The following is a 16768-nucleotide window of genomic DNA, read 5'->3' as shown; positions in this document are numbered from 1 at the left end:
AGAGATGGTACACCAATATGGTTACAGTATGCAGTACATTCAGCATTAGGTGCTTTCACCAGGTGTGAGTGGGAAGGTGAGATGGAGGGTGATGTTGTTTTATCCGTGGTAATGAAGATGATATGGAATGGAGCTTCAAGGGAGAGTGTGATCCCGTTAGCTGCAAGAACATACTTTAAAATATTGGATGAGTTAAGTGTGTTTGGGAACTGTGTGATGATGAGAGGAGATCGATTTGTACCACCTACAGGGTTAAGGAGTAAGTTAATCAAAATGTGTCATGAAGATCAGTTGGGGCAAAATGTTAAAAAGAAACATTTGAAATGAGAGTTTTGGTGGCCTGGTATAGATAATCAAGTGGTTGAGTGGGTTGAGAGATGTATGGTTTGTAAAGAAAGTGAGAAAAGACTTACAGTTGGGAGTGAGGCTGTTGAGGGTCATATTGCTGATCCTGGTAAGCCTTGGCCACTATTTGTCTAGATTTCATAGGTCCACTGCATGAGTTACCAGGTGATTTGCGTTATGCTCTAGTGATTGTAGATGTGTACTCTAAGTGGTTAATTGTGAAATTTATGAGAGATGTAACCACCAGAATGACAATAGAAGAGTTAGGTCTTATATTTCGTGAAGAAGGCATTCCGTCTATTTTGATCACGGATAATGGTACTCATCTGGCGTTTTTGGAAATGGGGCAGTTTCTTAAGTTGTGTGGAGTTAAGCACTGTGGAGTTATGTACTTCTCTTTATAATCCATGGGGAAATGGAATGGTGGAAAGGGCCAATCGGTTGATAAAGGGTACCATTCAGATGGCTATAGCGAGCAACGTTGTTGTCAAATAATTAGTTGATTATATGATTTGAGAGTGTTGCTCGACTGTGCACTCAGTTTCTCAAAAATGTCCATTTCAAGAGATGAGAGGGAGGTCTCCTGGAACCAAAATGGTATCTATGTGGTTAAAGGAGTGATTAAGCTCATCGGGTAGTGGGTTAGTAAAGAATGGTGTTAATTCTACTCACTATGATAATTCAACCAGCAAAATTGAGAAAGGAGATTGGATTAAAGTTAAATCTGGGTGAGTGGGAAGCGGTTTAACAAAATGTATGGGCCCTTTCAGAGTCCATAAAGTTAGCAGATATTCAGTTGTTCTGGAAGGAGGTGAAAGGTGGACTTTTAGGAGAGTGGCTCTCTATAAAAAGAAAAATGAGTATAATGCTAAAATGTGTGAGGAGATTTTGTCAGGTGCAGTGTTTATAACTGATGAGGAGTTGAGAGTGAAGAGTGGAAATGAATGTGTGTTGAAGGGGTGGGATTTGAAACTGTGAGAAGAGTGAGGGAGGACAGAGAGATATGTAAAGAGTCTGAGTCTAGTGTAGGAGTAGGTGATGTCAGAGGACAGAAATTTCACAGAGTACAGAGGTCCCATAATCCTCCTCTGTACCTAAAAGATTATGTAAGATCATAATGTTTTGGATTTTGTATATGCACATTTCTGTTACTTATTTTATGTATATGCTGTACAATTCTTAAGTTTATTGCAATGCTGTGTACTGTTTAGTTTTTATTAATTCACAAGCGTTTACACAACTGGAAGGGAAAGAGGTGTTTTATGATGTGAGTTTAAGAATGTTGGGAATGTAATCTAGAATGTGAGGATGGAGAGAACAGTTATGAGGAGATACGAAGGTGGATGGATATAGATCGGGAAGGGGAGGGGCCAGGTTGTGATTATGGAATAAACTTGATCCTAATTACAAGAAAGTGTCCTGTGTTTCCTAATGGGGATGGCACTTCAGGTACCAAACCCATTAGAGAAATGTTGGCTATATATAAAAGTGAGGGCCAGATTTAAGAAAAGTGGTGCTACATTGCATGTAGCACCACTTTTCTTGTAGCCCTTTGTGCCCCCCTATTGCCACCATGTGTGCACCGTAAATATGGAGCACCATGGCACATGGTAGGGGGCGATTTCTGGCGCTATTGATGTACTGTTCAGGGTTAGCTCCAAAATTGTGTCACTAACCCTGAACAGTACATAGAGGCTCACTGAAAACAATGGCATGCCCCTCTTTTAGGCCTGCTCTGAGCAGGCATTAAAAATGCCGGAAAAAATGAGGCAAAGAAATCTCTTAGATTTATTTGCGCCATTTTTGCACATCCCCCCCCCCAACGGGGGAACATCCCCCTCGCATACATTATGCCTTGCGCAGGCATACTATGGTCTAAGGGGGTTATTAGGTGGCACAATGCATGCATCGCGCCACTTTGTAAATACGGCGCTGCATTATTGGCCATCTAACGCCACATTAGCGTACAAAAATGACACTAATGTGTTGTTAGATGATGCTAGGCCCTCTTAAATCTGGGCCTAAGTGTCTTGCTGGGTCCATGTAGGGACAGAACTATGGAGATTTTTTACAAACACTGTTATTCAAAAACAAGAAAATACATTTCTCAGACGATTACTTGCATTCCCACATTCAGCCTCTGAGTTCATTACCCTTAAAGAGCTAGGACATTCCCATTTTGAAGATATTTTATATATAAAACCAGTCCTTCTTTGGTATGCAGTCTGGATTAAAAAGGAGACTTTGTTTAACATAACATTTTCTTGCCCTTGATCATACCAACATAATTCCAGGGCGTTGGAATATTAAAGATATCTTAAACAAGCTGGATGAATCTGTTCTTTTAGGAGTTTCATACATGATAACCTGATAGTCAAAAAATGGAGTAGAGGCTTTGATTATGGGTAACGGAACATGAGAGAGTATAAATTAAGTTTTTTTTAAACGTCAGAGGTTATCTAGCCAACCGTGAGACTGATGGAATTCAAATTTAATTTATCTTTTCAATGTTTTAAATTCATACTATAGATTTAGCATAATACGTTTTCATTAAGCAATAGTCCATGATATGGTGGCATTTCCTAGACGAGGGCACTGGAATAAGGAAATGTTACTTTGCCCTTGTGATGGGATATCAATACAATCAACATTGCATTTTTTATTATTTTGTGCATGGGACAAGCAAATTTTCAAATCCACTATTGGTACTCTACTATTAATTATAAATTAACCATTTTCATGTCTCTGTTGGTGGGATGATTTAACAGTGTGTGCTGCGGTTGTGTGTTTTTTCTTACAAACCCAACAAGAAAGGAACGTTTAACTTATTAGGATAATTTGAATTATGAGTCCCTGGATTCTTCATTTGAAGGTTTGATATTGTATTGCTGCTAAAGTATGTTTTTTCTGCTTTTTACTGACTGGTCTTTCTGGGTTTATTTATTGTATGAACCGAATAAAGATTGACGTGCCTTTGATTTTCTCCTGTGCAGGGTAAGATTTAAAGATCAAAAGATATCACCATATTGGTATCAAAATCTGATGGTGCCATAAATACGGCGCCCAAAGTAAAATTCAGTACCCAGAAGAATTAAAAATATACAATTTCTCACAGGTGGGTGTTGCTTTGACAGACATATTTAACAAATATTTAAAGGTGTCACCAGGAGAAAGTTGTGCATGTTTGACGGCAGAGTTGAATCAGCGATGGTCTTTTGTGGTCAAAAGGACACATGATTACAGAGGGAAGGGGATTCCTGCTGAATAAATGCTGAATGAAAACTGATCTAGGGAGGGACAGACCTGGTTCTGGATGTATACATGAATCCGTTCCAGCATCCCCTCGCACGTGTACTCGAACGGCAGGTACGGATCCACCTAGAGAAAGGAAACAGTGAGATATCCAGAACAAATTAACTTTGCGCTCATGAGGATAGTCCTGTTTTTGTGAAGTTTAATCTAGCCCTATGAATTTCATTCCAAAGCCTTTGTGGAACTCATACCATCAGGTGTAGAATTATTGTCATTGCTTGTGAGAACTACTAAATTGAGTTATGGAAAAGCCAATAGTTAACATGCCTTAGAAAAGACAGGCATGGGCATGAAATACAGTATACAAATAAACAAGGAATAATATTAATAATCATGTTTGTTTGGCGCAGTTGTTAAGATCAACAGCAATAATAATAGCCATAATATTAATGGCCATAACAATAATAATAATAAAAATTATAATAACAACAAAAATTACAATAACAAATAATATTATTACGAAGAAGACAAGTATAAAAATGAATAATTAAAAAAATTTGAAACTCGGTTCAAACCTCATAGAGCTCACTCTGATGTCTGGCACTCACTCCAGTCCTTCCAGGACTGACTCCTGCTTTTGTTGAATTCATTAGTTTCTTACAGAGCCAATGTAACCCTTGCGGGTACGCCAACATTGAAAAGTGTGTTTCTAAGACGAAAATGTATGTATTTTCTTCCCAGCTGATGTTTAGAGAAAAATAGCTAAATTTTTAAAACATATATAAAGCTGATATCTGAGTGACAACTCTCGTAACACTGAAAACGCTGATTATTAATAAAATCTCCTTGGTGCCTGGTGCAGCTCAGCTATGGCAGGTATGTATTACCTATAATGCACTATGACGACTCCTACTAGTAATTTGCACATATTGGCCACTTATGTAATCTTGACTAATGTGGTCACAATTACAGCACTAATGTTATTGGTAGCTCTGGATGATTTTCACTTAATATGAGTAGCTCTTACTACAAAAAAAGATGAGCGATCTGGTACCTTTACTCATCCCTCCACACGCGTTACGTTGTCACCGTTGAATTTATACTGCAGCAATCTGAACTCGATTGGTTCTAGGCGTCTACCTATAGCCCTCTCACCCCCACAGACCTCAAGCCCTTGTAATGAAAACCACTAAAATCGGAGTCCCTGCTTTAGACGTCACCTGCGCTGAAAACAGAATAATGTCCAAAAGTGGCATCTGCCGTGAGGATACAGCCAGGATCCTGCGCTGGAGAGAGGAGGGAGCAGGAGCGAGGGGGGATGACATAATGGGACAATAATGACTGCAGGCAAATCTTGAAGCCCACCGGTGCGAGGCCCTCCAGGCATAATGGTTGGTAAACAGCTTGTTGCCAAGAAACAGATGGGATGAGCAAGCCTCGAGAATTGGACTTGTCAGGCTGTCATGTTGGCAGCAGGGAGCTCCTCCCGGCGGGCCATGTATTACACCAGGGCACTTTGTTCATTGCATGCCAATGGGGCAGTTAAAGCTAGGTCTTCCCCGCGTGGCAGAGCCAACATGCTGCGCCTCACAGTCCCCGATACAGAGATGAATACGCAAACCCTGCAAGAGCACAGGTGCTTTGATTGCAGTACACCTTATCGTGCCGTCACGCCAGGGCCGTTGCCTGTACTGAGTGGGCCAGGGAAGGTTTCCTGCCTGCTACCCGTCCTGCAGAACCTGTTGTGCGTGAAATGCACGCGTGAGCCTTTGGATGAACTGTGCCATAGGGGAATTTGAATAACCTTGCACTGTTGTAGCCGCAAGTATCGCATGATTGCGAAGATTGTATATGGAGTTTTTTAGAGCGTGAACTTCCTTGTCTCAAAAGCATTACATCGTTTTACATGACCATCAGTTTGCATCACGCAAAGTCAGATTTTTTTTTTTTACGCACTGGGAGATTAAGTGATTCGTCTACTTTCACAGGATGGTGAGCCAAATGTGGGACCCGAAACTGGTTCCACGGTTCCATAGTTGTAGCACTAGCCATTAGGTCACACCTCGTCTCCACAGCTCTATCTCTTGTGTTGTGTGTAAGTGGCACTTGCGCCTCCACCTGCGTTATGATATACGTTCAAAATATTACTAAAACAACATCAAAAATAAAGGCGAGGCTGAACTGGTTGACATTTGTATTTGCCAATGAACTCATGAAATAGGAACATATTTCGAACCGAGAAAAGAAAACGTTTCTCGGCCTATCTAAGAGAGAAAAGGGGGGACATGGAGGGGGAGTGGGGGCACCTTGCCAATGATGGACAGAAAAGTAAAAATGGGCAGGGGGATAAATCTCTCTCTCTCTCTCTCTCGGCGGCTTGCTTTCACGCTGCCTGTGCTACGCCTGTAGTTTGTGAGGCATAGAAGCTCTTCCGCGGCTGTTGCCTCTGACCTGCCTTTTCCGTGTGTCAGCAACATTTGCACTGCTGCACCTGCTGTGAGGGTGTTAATCTCGCTCGCAGGCTATGCTGAGAGTTTATATTGGTTTTAGAACCCGATTATGCTGTTCGATACTTTTCAGGTTTTATCGTGTGCTGGAGCCAGCACCTGCCCCAATGCACGTTTTAGAGACTATCCTGTGCTCCAAATAATGCCATATTAGTACACCATCTCTCTGTCTATGGGTTACCTCTGGTGTGTTAGCGCATCCTATAGGAATTTTGGAAACTTTGTCAGTGCTGACTTTTTGTTGCTTCTTAAGCTTGTAGTTTACAATGGCATCACCCCTCTCCTCCTATGCCACTGAATCCATATTGGATAAGTATCTCTAGGATTTAAAAAAGCAATAGCCTCTTTATAAAACAGTGGATTGATGTACAGATGATTCAAATAAAAGGAAGGAAACAATAGCTACAGGGGCGAAATTTAGTGAAATTAGGGGGTTTGGAACTTGAAAGTCTTGCTCCAGAGAAGTTAGGATGCTCAAAAGCGGTATCAGTTAACATTCAGGAATCCAGAAGATCCTCTACACTGGCATCTTATTCCAAACAGTGGTCAAACGTCCAGAAAGACAAACTTAGAAAACCTTCATTCGAAAATCTGTAACCTATTTAGAATTCTAGAGAAAGATTTCTTAAGGATGTTTTCCCTGGCTACTATTTCTGCTTAATGGTCTGTAATCAGGATTTTTAGGGAGTCTTTAGGTAACATTTCCCTGATTGTTCTGCTGGCTGGTAGAATCCTTAAAAGCTTTAGGTTAAAGAAACCGAGAGTTCCTAAACAGAAACCCCCTGGGATTTGACAACATTTCTAAAAGGACTTCAAAAAGATTAAATTGAACCCTTAGAGGGGTCAGGCTTTTCATGGCTTTTCTCCAAAGTTGCTTTCTTGAAAGTAATAGCATTGACAGCTACCTTAAGTAGACAGACATGTCAAAACATCACTCAAGTATATATATCGGCAGGTAAGGAATCCATAATGGCTTTAAAGTTGCTCAACCAGGTCACTCTCAACTTCCTGGGAAGAAGCAGACAGGGTCTCCTTGTAGGAGATGTGCACAGTGGCTATGTAGTCATCAGCAAGCACAATTATAAAACACTGTAGGTTAAGTTCTTTCATATGGAATAAAACACCAGTTATCAAAAATGCATTCCATGCCGGTCTCTCTATCAATCAATCAATCATTGTATTTGTAGAGCGCATTACCACCCGCGGGGGTCTCAAGGCGCTGGGAGGGGGGTGCTGCTACTGCTCAAATAGCCAGGTTTTGAGCCACTTCCTGTGTATATCCCCAATTAATGAAGATTTGGGCGAGGAGCACTTTCGAAGAGGTAACAAACCTTCACTTACCTGTAATCTTCATTAGCCAGAGGTAAGATGCTTTTATCTCAGCCCACAACCCGCCCTTTCACCCTATTGGGGACCTCATTGTTGGTCGTTATAAGTAGAGTGATCGGGTGGGAGGAGTGAGCATTTATGTGGGCCATTGTCATAGAAATGGGACTAAATTAGTGTAGAAAAGAGCTAATGAGAATGCCTGTACTTGGGTGGAGCCTGCTCAGTGAGTAAAGGCTGGGTTGGGGAGCGCCTTACCTTATGATATTGAAGATTACTGCTAAATAATAGGTTTGGTACTTACATATATGGTCATTCAGTACCTTGCCCAAGAGGTGGGTGGAAGAAGTGAGCCTGTAGGCTCTGTGTGAGAACTTAATTCCAGTGTACCCTCTGTCCTCAGTTCCAGCAATGCTGCTACATTGGATGCTGCAAGACAACCAGAGCTATTGATTGTGCTTGTCAGTTAGGATTTGATGCTCACACTTTCCAATTTGTACATGATGCACAAGGCTTTGAAAATGAAACGTGGACCCAGATCGAGCCAGTGAATTTGTCCGAGTATCATAGTCATCCTATAATACTTCTAGAGACATTTAAACACATGAGATGAAAAACTGATGACACTCTTGAGGTGTCATGTGTGTCTCTCTATTGCAGAGGTAGGGCACCAAGATGGGATCAGCGATCTGGAGGCAGTTCTGAAGTCCAATTATGACAGACTTCTGAAAGGTAGAGCAGGTGCTAGGCAATTCTTGACTTGGGTGTGGTGTGGATTGTAAGCTGACATTGATGTCTAGATCTGAGCATTTGACAAGTTATAGGGTCACAGCTGTAATGGTTCCTTATGTGAGACAAACATGTTGCTTGTTGTCACTACTAACATACATAAACGCCACTTCAGAAGAGTTGAGTATGAGGAACGTATTCAACATTCAAGTTTGGATCCTGATGAAGCACTCCTTCAAATGGTCAATTACATGAAATAAGGAGGCATTAAAGGGCAGATGAGTATCATCTTCACAACAATAGATATCGGTATTCTTGTCAGCCAGGAGGTCTGAAGGGATTCTCTGTAATTGTGGAATATTACTGGTGATGGACTAGCTCTTCAGGGAAGGCTGCAGGATATGAGGGTAGAGTCATGTCTGGAAGAGTCTGTTCTTCAGGGAAGAGGGTAGCTACTGCAGCACAATGACAATAAAGTCCCCTTCTGAGGCGAGTTTAATGGTGTCCAGATTGGCAGACAGAAGAAGCTGCATGAGGAGACAGGAGCCCCTGTTGTTTTCGAATGAAGTGCAACAACAACCACGTAAATGATTGCCATCTCTGTAGTGTATTGTGGCCTAAACCAAGGCTGATAATCTACAATGCTTGAGCTTGTTGCGTAGTTGGCTGAAGGCTGGTTCTCAAGGATAGTTCCCAGGAATAGTAGATGGGATATCTGATGGCAGCTTGCGAGGTTGCCCAGATCCAGGTTGGGCCTCTGCAGCAGGGGTAGAATCAATCCATTCTTGAGGTAGTGTAGGAAGATTAATTAGCTAACGAATGAGTAGACAATGTTCAAAAGTCGTGAGACATTCACTGGAGATAGCCTTCATGATAGGAAAGGGAGTGACACTTTCATAATAGGTCACCTTCAGTGAGGGTTGTGCGGATAGGTCATCAACAGAAAGTGAGTCTTGTGGGACGGTATTGGCTGGTGGTGATGTCTGCTGCTTCTTTATTGTCAGACTCTGGCACATTCTGTCAATCTTCTTTTCGAAAATGTTACCATGCTTGTTTCATTAGAGTGTTTCACTTGTAAGGCATGTGTGGCGATGTTACAATGATTGAATGAAATTAGATGAGTGTGATTTCTGTTGGGGGTTTAGTTCAAGATGGCCATATATTACATAGCTATGGTTGGTGCAATGAGCTTTCATTAAGCACAAGTGTATTTTCAGGAGGGTGTATGGGGTGTTACACCCCCCTAATAAATACATTTTCTGATAAATAACTGTGTACAGGTCCTTTCAGTTAGGTATGGTGAGCTGTCTGTCAGATTTCACCAGGAATTTTTACATACACATATACAAAAAAAGCACGCTCTCCCTCTCTCTGTTTTGAAAGTCCTCAAATATGTTGGTTATTTTACAAAATATTGTGTTTTCTCTCATTTAGTGCACCTACCGGTCTGCATTCTTCTTCCTTTCCACTACCTCTTAAGCCCATGTCACGCTCTTTGCCTAAAATGTGTTTTAACATTATATGCCAGCGTGATTGTTGGAAAATCAGAAGTTCACAACCCACAAATCTTATTGACCAAGCCACGATCCTGCCTTTAAGCTCTTAAGAAATTCTTTGGGGTCTTTGGGTTTTCTTTCAGCTGTGATCTTTTTCACATATTCTCTTGTGCTCAAATAGGGCAGAGAAGCTAAGAGTAAGATGAAAAGCAAAAGGAAGAAATTGAGGAAATGGAGGTAACACGACAACCCGGCAAAATAAATAAGTGGCAAACATACAGGAAAACAGAGGAGTGGGAGAAAAGGAGAGGGGGCTAAAAATAGGAAAAACAAGAAGAAATGGAGAGGAAGAAGCAAAATAAAACAAGCATTGTCAAAGCCAATAAGTTTCGCCTATGCAAAATCTATTAATGTTGTCAATGTTTTTTTATTTGTTGCATGACAGTTGAGCTGCTGTGCAACATGGCCTAATGTAAAAAAATCTCTATGACATGGCCAGCGTTTTTTATTTACTTTAAGCCATGTTACACAGTAGCTCAACTGTCATGCAACATGTTAAAAAAATAATGAAAAAACAACTAGATTTCGCATGGGTGAAATATATTGGCTCTGCCAATGGTTGTTGGAACTTGCTGCGTGCCTCAGGAGCTAACTAACTTCAGGTAATAACCCTAGTGGGAGAAGGATTTGATTAACTGGGTGTGGCTCTAGCATAACAACCAATCATCACATGAACATGCCACTCATGACCAGCTCACCACCAAAACCTCTGTATGGCTTCTTTTCAGTAGCGTGTTTCAGAATAACGCATGGTAGTGGGTATCTGAGACACCTCTAAGGGGAACTCATCTTGTGATGCAGAGTACTAACTCACTTGACTGCCAAACTGTACTAAAACCTGGCACTGGGTGATCTCTGCGGGGATGAAATGACGTGCGCATGGACGCACACGGGCATTTACTTAAGGAATGTGCATTCCATTCCACACTCGCTGTCCAATGTATGTCCATCAGTGTGGCTCATACATATGTATGGCCGTGTTAATATATATTTTCAAAAAAAGTCACAAAGCAGAAGTAGACACAGCAACACATCCAATCACTAGTTAAATAGAAACTGCTTAGAATGCATACATCAAAATAATGAAACGCCCCAGGTACAGGTCAGCAGTCATATACGGAAAAAACAAAACAGGCGTACACAAGAGTGTGCACAGTTATGAATAAGTGGGCAAGATGCAGAACAAAAAAAGTACCTTTTCAAGAATATGGTCAGTGGAAGGACACTGACCATTAGCCAATGTCAGGGACCGAAAAAGAGTACTTGGTCCCAAGGCAACACGACGACAGGACCACAAAGCAGCAAGCAGCAGAGAGCAGGAAGTGAAAGCAGACAGCGCACTGGCCAACCAGAAGCAAGGAAATTTGAGCGACATTGGAATAAGCCAATGGAAAGTTCATGTAAGTAACAGGTTAGTTCTAAGCCCCTATTTTTTTTTATTCACAATAGATTTTGCAAGCAGGGCACAAGTGCGCATGTAGGCAAAATCTAAAAAATAAATTAATGAGCAATAGGAAATGGGTCAGAACAAGGGCTATTTGGAAAACAACAGGTTGGGATAGAAAAGTTGCAAACCTTAAATAAGAGGACAAGGTTCTCAAAGAAGTTTATAGTTGGACAGCAGAGAAACGAGAGAAGACAAGAGAGAGCCTATGTGCAGAGTCTGACCTCAGCCTTAACATTTTTCCATTGCACCACAAGCCTCCTCAGCCAGTACTACAGGTACAGAGCTGGGCCTGGGAAGGGGAGCCCTGACACTTCCATTCGCACTCCCTGGGCCTGGCAGTCCGCTCCATGCTAATTGTGTGCCATATCCTGATAAGTTGTTTTGCTTCTTAAATAGGAAAAGAAAACAACAGAGACCATCCGTGCCCCCTGTTAGGAACATGAGGCAGTAACGTAACTATTGTGTGCGCTGGGGGGACCCCAGGGGACCCCGCAGGCAATGCTTCGTACAAAGCAAGGGCACAGTACAATCTAGTAATTACTATTTCAATTATGTGATCATTTAAAAAGCATGAGTCCCCAGCCGCCTCTTCAAAAGCCTGCAATTAAAATGCATGGAAACGTCATTATTTACAGGGGGTAGGGGCACGAGGGGGGAGCGTGACCGATGAGATAGAATGAGAAATAGGGAGATAAACATCGACACATCAGCCGGGGTCTGCCATTGTGTGGAAAATCACTCTGAAAAGGTAATCGGGACAGGAAATCCAGTGAGTCCTAAATAGGCCTGATTTGGTTCGCACTTTTACTTTCTTCCGAAAGTCCCCGTAGGACTTCGGTCAGTCACATTACATTAGTTGAAGCGGGACGGGTCTTGAAAAGAGCTGGTTTAAGGTAGAGAGGCAGAACTGCTTCTGAAAGGCTTCGGTAGAAGGCCATATGTCGTGGAGGCGCCATGCATTTCCTCTGTATATTTGTCTCCCACAAGAGAAGAACAAATCAGTGACATGTTGCTAATTTATTATGCCAGAGGAATTTATGCAGCACATTTGGGATGGTGCCATTTAAATTGTTTCTATTTTCCTGAGGTATCCCCAACCCTTCCTTAGCCCTTCCTCCTGGTAGCTATTTTTGTCATGCTTTTTTGCATTGTATCCATTCTAAGGATGAGGTGATTCTTTGCACATGGAATATGCTGGAGATGGGACTGCAGCCACATATATAATACATGGGCAAGGCAGCTACAAATGTACTAAAACATATGGCACATTGTGCTAGAGATTGTAATACAAATAAAATCCATTTAAACAATAACTTGTATAAGTGAATTGTAGGCCTAACTAAATGCTGCATTTTAAACATGCATTTTTCTTTCTAAAGTCTGCATGACCCGCATTTGTTTGATTTGCTTGACTTGATAATGTTAACAAATTCCAAACTGCTTTTGCTTAGCAGAAAAGTTTCATTTGTGACTTTTGCATGATTTCTCAAGATGCAAACATCCTATGATAACAAAGTTATATTTTCCTATTCATTATTAATTGTTTGACCTCCATTGGACTCTCAAAACTTGCTAAACTAATCTTAAAACTTGCTTCTTTGTGAATAGGCATCAGTGTGAACATGTGTGAGAAAGGTTAATGACTTAAGGTGATTATACCTAGAATTTACATCCACGTTCTTCCTTTCAGAAACCTATGCGGTTGGGAGAATACTGAAATGTTTTGCTATAGTTGAAACTTCTACAAAAGTATCTTGTGTTTAGAGCACTATTTTTTCTCAACGGAAACTGTTCCTGTTTCAGAATGTTCTCATTTTCTGATTGGATGTTCCTGCATATTATCCAAAGAATTGTTAAATCTTTGTATCATTTTACTATGTATAAAATTTGCCTCTGGGATAGAACTGACACACTGTCTTTATTCAGATGCACCATAGATTTAGAGTCTCTTCAGGGAGGATCGGATGTGCTTTACACAGCTCTGTGAAGCCTCAGAATATTCTCTATCTCTCTTGCATCAGAGACTGTTACTTTTCCCTCTTTATGAGCTCTGATAGCTTTAGAGGCTTGTCCCTTTTTGCTATTTTATATTTATCCTCACTGACTAGGATGAATCGTTGTTGCTGAGTGTTAGACTTTTCATCCTTGGCGTGGTCTCCCTTAACTTTTTGCCTCTATTCCCCAGGGTGTGCTGGACTCTGATTTTACTGTTTTTGTTACTCTGGGCACTTTACCACTGCTAACCAGTGCTAAAGTGCAAGTGCTCCTGTTTAAAATGTGTACGTAATTGGTTCTCCATGACTGGCATATTTGTTTTACTGTTAAGTCCCTAGTAAAGTGCACTAGAGGTGCCCAGGGCCTGTAAATCAAATGTTACTAGTGGGCCTGCAGCACTGGTTGTGCCACCCACACAAGTAACCCTGTAATCATGTCTCAGACCTGCCACTGCAGTGTCTGTGTGTGTATTTTTACACTGTAAATTCGACTTGGCAAGTGTACCCACTTGCCAGGCCTAAACCTTCCCTTTTCTTACGTGTAAGGCACCCCTAAGGTAGGCCCTAGGTAGCCCCAAGGGCAGGGTGCAGTGAATGGATAAGGTAGGACATATAGTAATGTGGTTTATATGTCCTGACAGTGAAATACTGCCAACTTTGTTTTTCACTGTTGCAAGGCCTGTCTCTCTCATAGGATAATATGGGGGCTACCTTTAAATATGATTAACGCGTAGATTCCCCTAGAGAGTAGATGGACATGTGGAGTTTGGGGTCCCTGAACTCACAATTTAAAAATACATCTTTTAGTAAAATTGATTTTGAGATTGTGCGTTTGAAAATGCCACTTTTAGAAAGTGAGCATTTTCTTGCTTAAACCATTCTGTGACTCTACCTTGTTTGTGGATTCCCTGTCTGGGTCAGTTTGACAGTTGGGTTGTTTTTCACCTCACACTAGACAGTGACACAAAGGGAGCTGGGGTGTAACCTGCATTTCCTGATTAGCCATCTCTGCTAGGAGGGATGGGTGGAGTGGTCACTCTCCTCTGAAAGGACTGTGCCTGCCTCTGACAATGCAGACTCCAACCCCCTGGTGTGTGTCTGAGGCCTTGCATGGGCAAGGCAGGATTTCACAAGTAGGTGTGAGTCCCCTTTGAAGAAAGGTGACTTCAAAGACTAAAATGGGTATAAGAAGGCCACCCAAATCTACAGACTTTAGAAACACTTCTGGAACCAAGAGGAACCTCTGCCTGGAGAAGAGCTGATAGCTGAGGAAGAAGTGCTGCCCTGCCTGTGACTGTGCTTTGTGGAGCTTTCCTGCAGTGCTAATTCTGCCAGAGTAAGAGAGCAAAGACTGGACTTTGTGTGCCTTCCATCTTGAGAAGAAATCTCCAAGGGCTTGATTTAGAGCTTTCCTCCTGTTGTTTGAAGTCTCAGGGACAGCAAAGACTTCTCTCTGCTAGCACCTGGAGTCTCTGGAGAGACTCCTGCTCTGACAAGTGGTGCCCTATCCAGTCCCTGGGCCTTTGAAAGGAAAGCTGGTGGAAATTCAAGGAAATCGACTTCGGACGACTCCGGACCGACGCCGCTGCTGAATCTGGTGACGCCGCCTGCACCTGACGCGTGACCTTCGCTGGAACACGACGCTCTTCGCAGGCCCGACGCCGCTGTAGCCCCGCTGAAGTCCGCGACTCCGTGGAAGTCACCGCACCACGTCGTGACCGACATCGCTCAAAGTGCGCGGATTCAACGCTTCACACAGACGCCGTGATCCCCGACTTCGCGCATCAGCTTGTTTTCACTCTTCACCAAAGGTACTGTACTTGGGGGTCTACGCGACTCCGTGTCTGGCGCCGCTGGTGTCAGCTTGTTGGGAACGACTCCGTCACGACGCCGTGTTAACACCTCATCGAAGCATTTTTGTTTCTAAGCGCTATTTTTGAGTTTAATCTTTAAAAATTCATAACTTGACTTGTGTATGTTGGATTTTTGTCGTTTTGGTCTTGTTTTATTTAGATAAATATTTCCTATTTTTCTAAACTGGTGTTGTGTCATTTCGTAGTGTTTTCATTAAGTTACTGTGTGTGTTGATACAAATACTTTACACCTAGCACTCTGAAGTTAAGCCTACTGCTCTACCAAGCTACCAAGAGGGTAATCAGGGGTTAGCTGAGGGTGATTCTCTTTTACCCTGACTAGAGTGAGGGTCCTTGCTTGAACAGGGGGTAACCTGACTGTCAACCAAAGACCCCATTTCTAACACTGAGCCTTGACTGCTCTTTCTTAAACAACTCCTTAAGGGTTGTTTGATCTAAATGCTATTTCCTGTACTAGAAATTTAGAATAGGGATTAGATTTATGGGGCACATTTTATGCAATGTTCTGTAACCTATGCTTGATTGATATTAATAAAGAAACTATTTGAGAAGAAATGATTAATAAAACGATTAAAATGTAAATACAACTCTCATTATTGACTCCTAAGAATAAAAATTTGATTAATGTTGAAATATATTATAGGTTTGAGATGCAATTTCTTATTCCCCCGCTTATTACCAAGGTCCTCAAATTGAGTGTCCTAAGAGCTGCAGAGTTTTTAATCAATTTTAAATACTCCCTGAGCCTCCAATTGTATGCCTGAATGAGGTAGGAGATGTAAGTGAAGGTTGGGCATTTTAAAACTGACTTGTGAGCCTATCTGTGAGTCTTTGACTGACCACCATAGTCAAGTAGCCAACTCCTTTTCCACTTGCAAACTATTTGCTCAGAGTCAGGTCTTGATTGGTCCCTGAAGACTTTTCCCTGGATAACAATAGCCACCCCCCTATATTCCATAAATGATGTCTGGTGGATGGAGACATGTTTGTTTCATTCCATCTTATAACAGAGCCTCAGGGTCCCAGCTCTAGACTCTTGAGAAAACAAACAGCCTTGGTTAGTGAGAAGATGCCATCTTTATAGGAATAATTCTCCCAGGGAATCCATCATTGTCATGAACCATCCTTGCAGCTGCAAAATACTTCAATTCAGGAAGCCTTACGTGCAGAAGTGCAGACATGTTTGGGGTGGACTTCCTAATCTGAACCAGATGAAGCTGTGAGAAGGCCAAGGTGCGCTGAAGAATAATTATAAAATGTGGTATGTCATGGCTTTACTAGCTCCACCACACAGCCTAGCTGAAAGTCCCAACACATGACAAATGTAACATGGCAGACTTTGAAAAGACACCAAGAGCAGCAATTCTTGTCAGTGCAGGCTAGCTTGGCTCCTGCTAGGAAATCTGCCCCTTCTGTGCCATAAGCAGGATTTTTGAGTGTCTACCAAGTAAACTCAGAGTGGACTGTCCTAGGTTTAGCTGTTACCATTACACAACATGGTGAAAAAACTCAACTCAAAAACCTTCTCTGGGGAAAATTATTGGTGGTCAGTGCATCCAGAATTAGTAACAAAGGAGTTACCATGTTTACAAAAAGAAAAAAGAAAAAATCATTGGTTTTACACATGCCATTTATAAAAGGATGGGTTACATAACCCACTATAGCCAAGGAACATGGACACAACTCTTTCCCTTTCCACTCAGACAAACAAGCTCTCAACTACCTGTTCTGCCTTAAT

The 16768-nt window shown here is 41.9% G+C and overlaps 1 protein-coding gene across 1 annotated transcript in view; it reads right to left on the bottom strand.

The window, feature by feature from the left end:
- Positions 1-16768, bottom strand: part of MGAT5B (alpha-1,6-mannosylglycoprotein 6-beta-N-acetylglucosaminyltransferase B) — a 676434-nt gene that overhangs the window by 44640 nt on the left and 615026 nt on the right. The window contains exon 15 of the mRNA XM_069200246.1: positions 3649-3723. Coding sequence (XP_069056347.1) covers positions 3649-3723 — 75 coding nt within the window. The remainder of the gene's footprint in view (positions 1-3648; positions 3724-16768) is intronic.

The sequence above is a fragment of the Pleurodeles waltl genome, chromosome 7 (assembly GCF_031143425.1).
Source record: "Pleurodeles waltl isolate 20211129_DDA chromosome 7, aPleWal1.hap1.20221129, whole genome shotgun sequence".
Classification (NCBI taxonomy): Eukaryota; Metazoa; Chordata; class Amphibia; order Caudata; family Salamandridae; genus Pleurodeles; species Pleurodeles waltl.
Note: the sequence above shows the minus strand (reverse complement) of the source record. Positions and strands in the feature narration are given on the sequence as shown.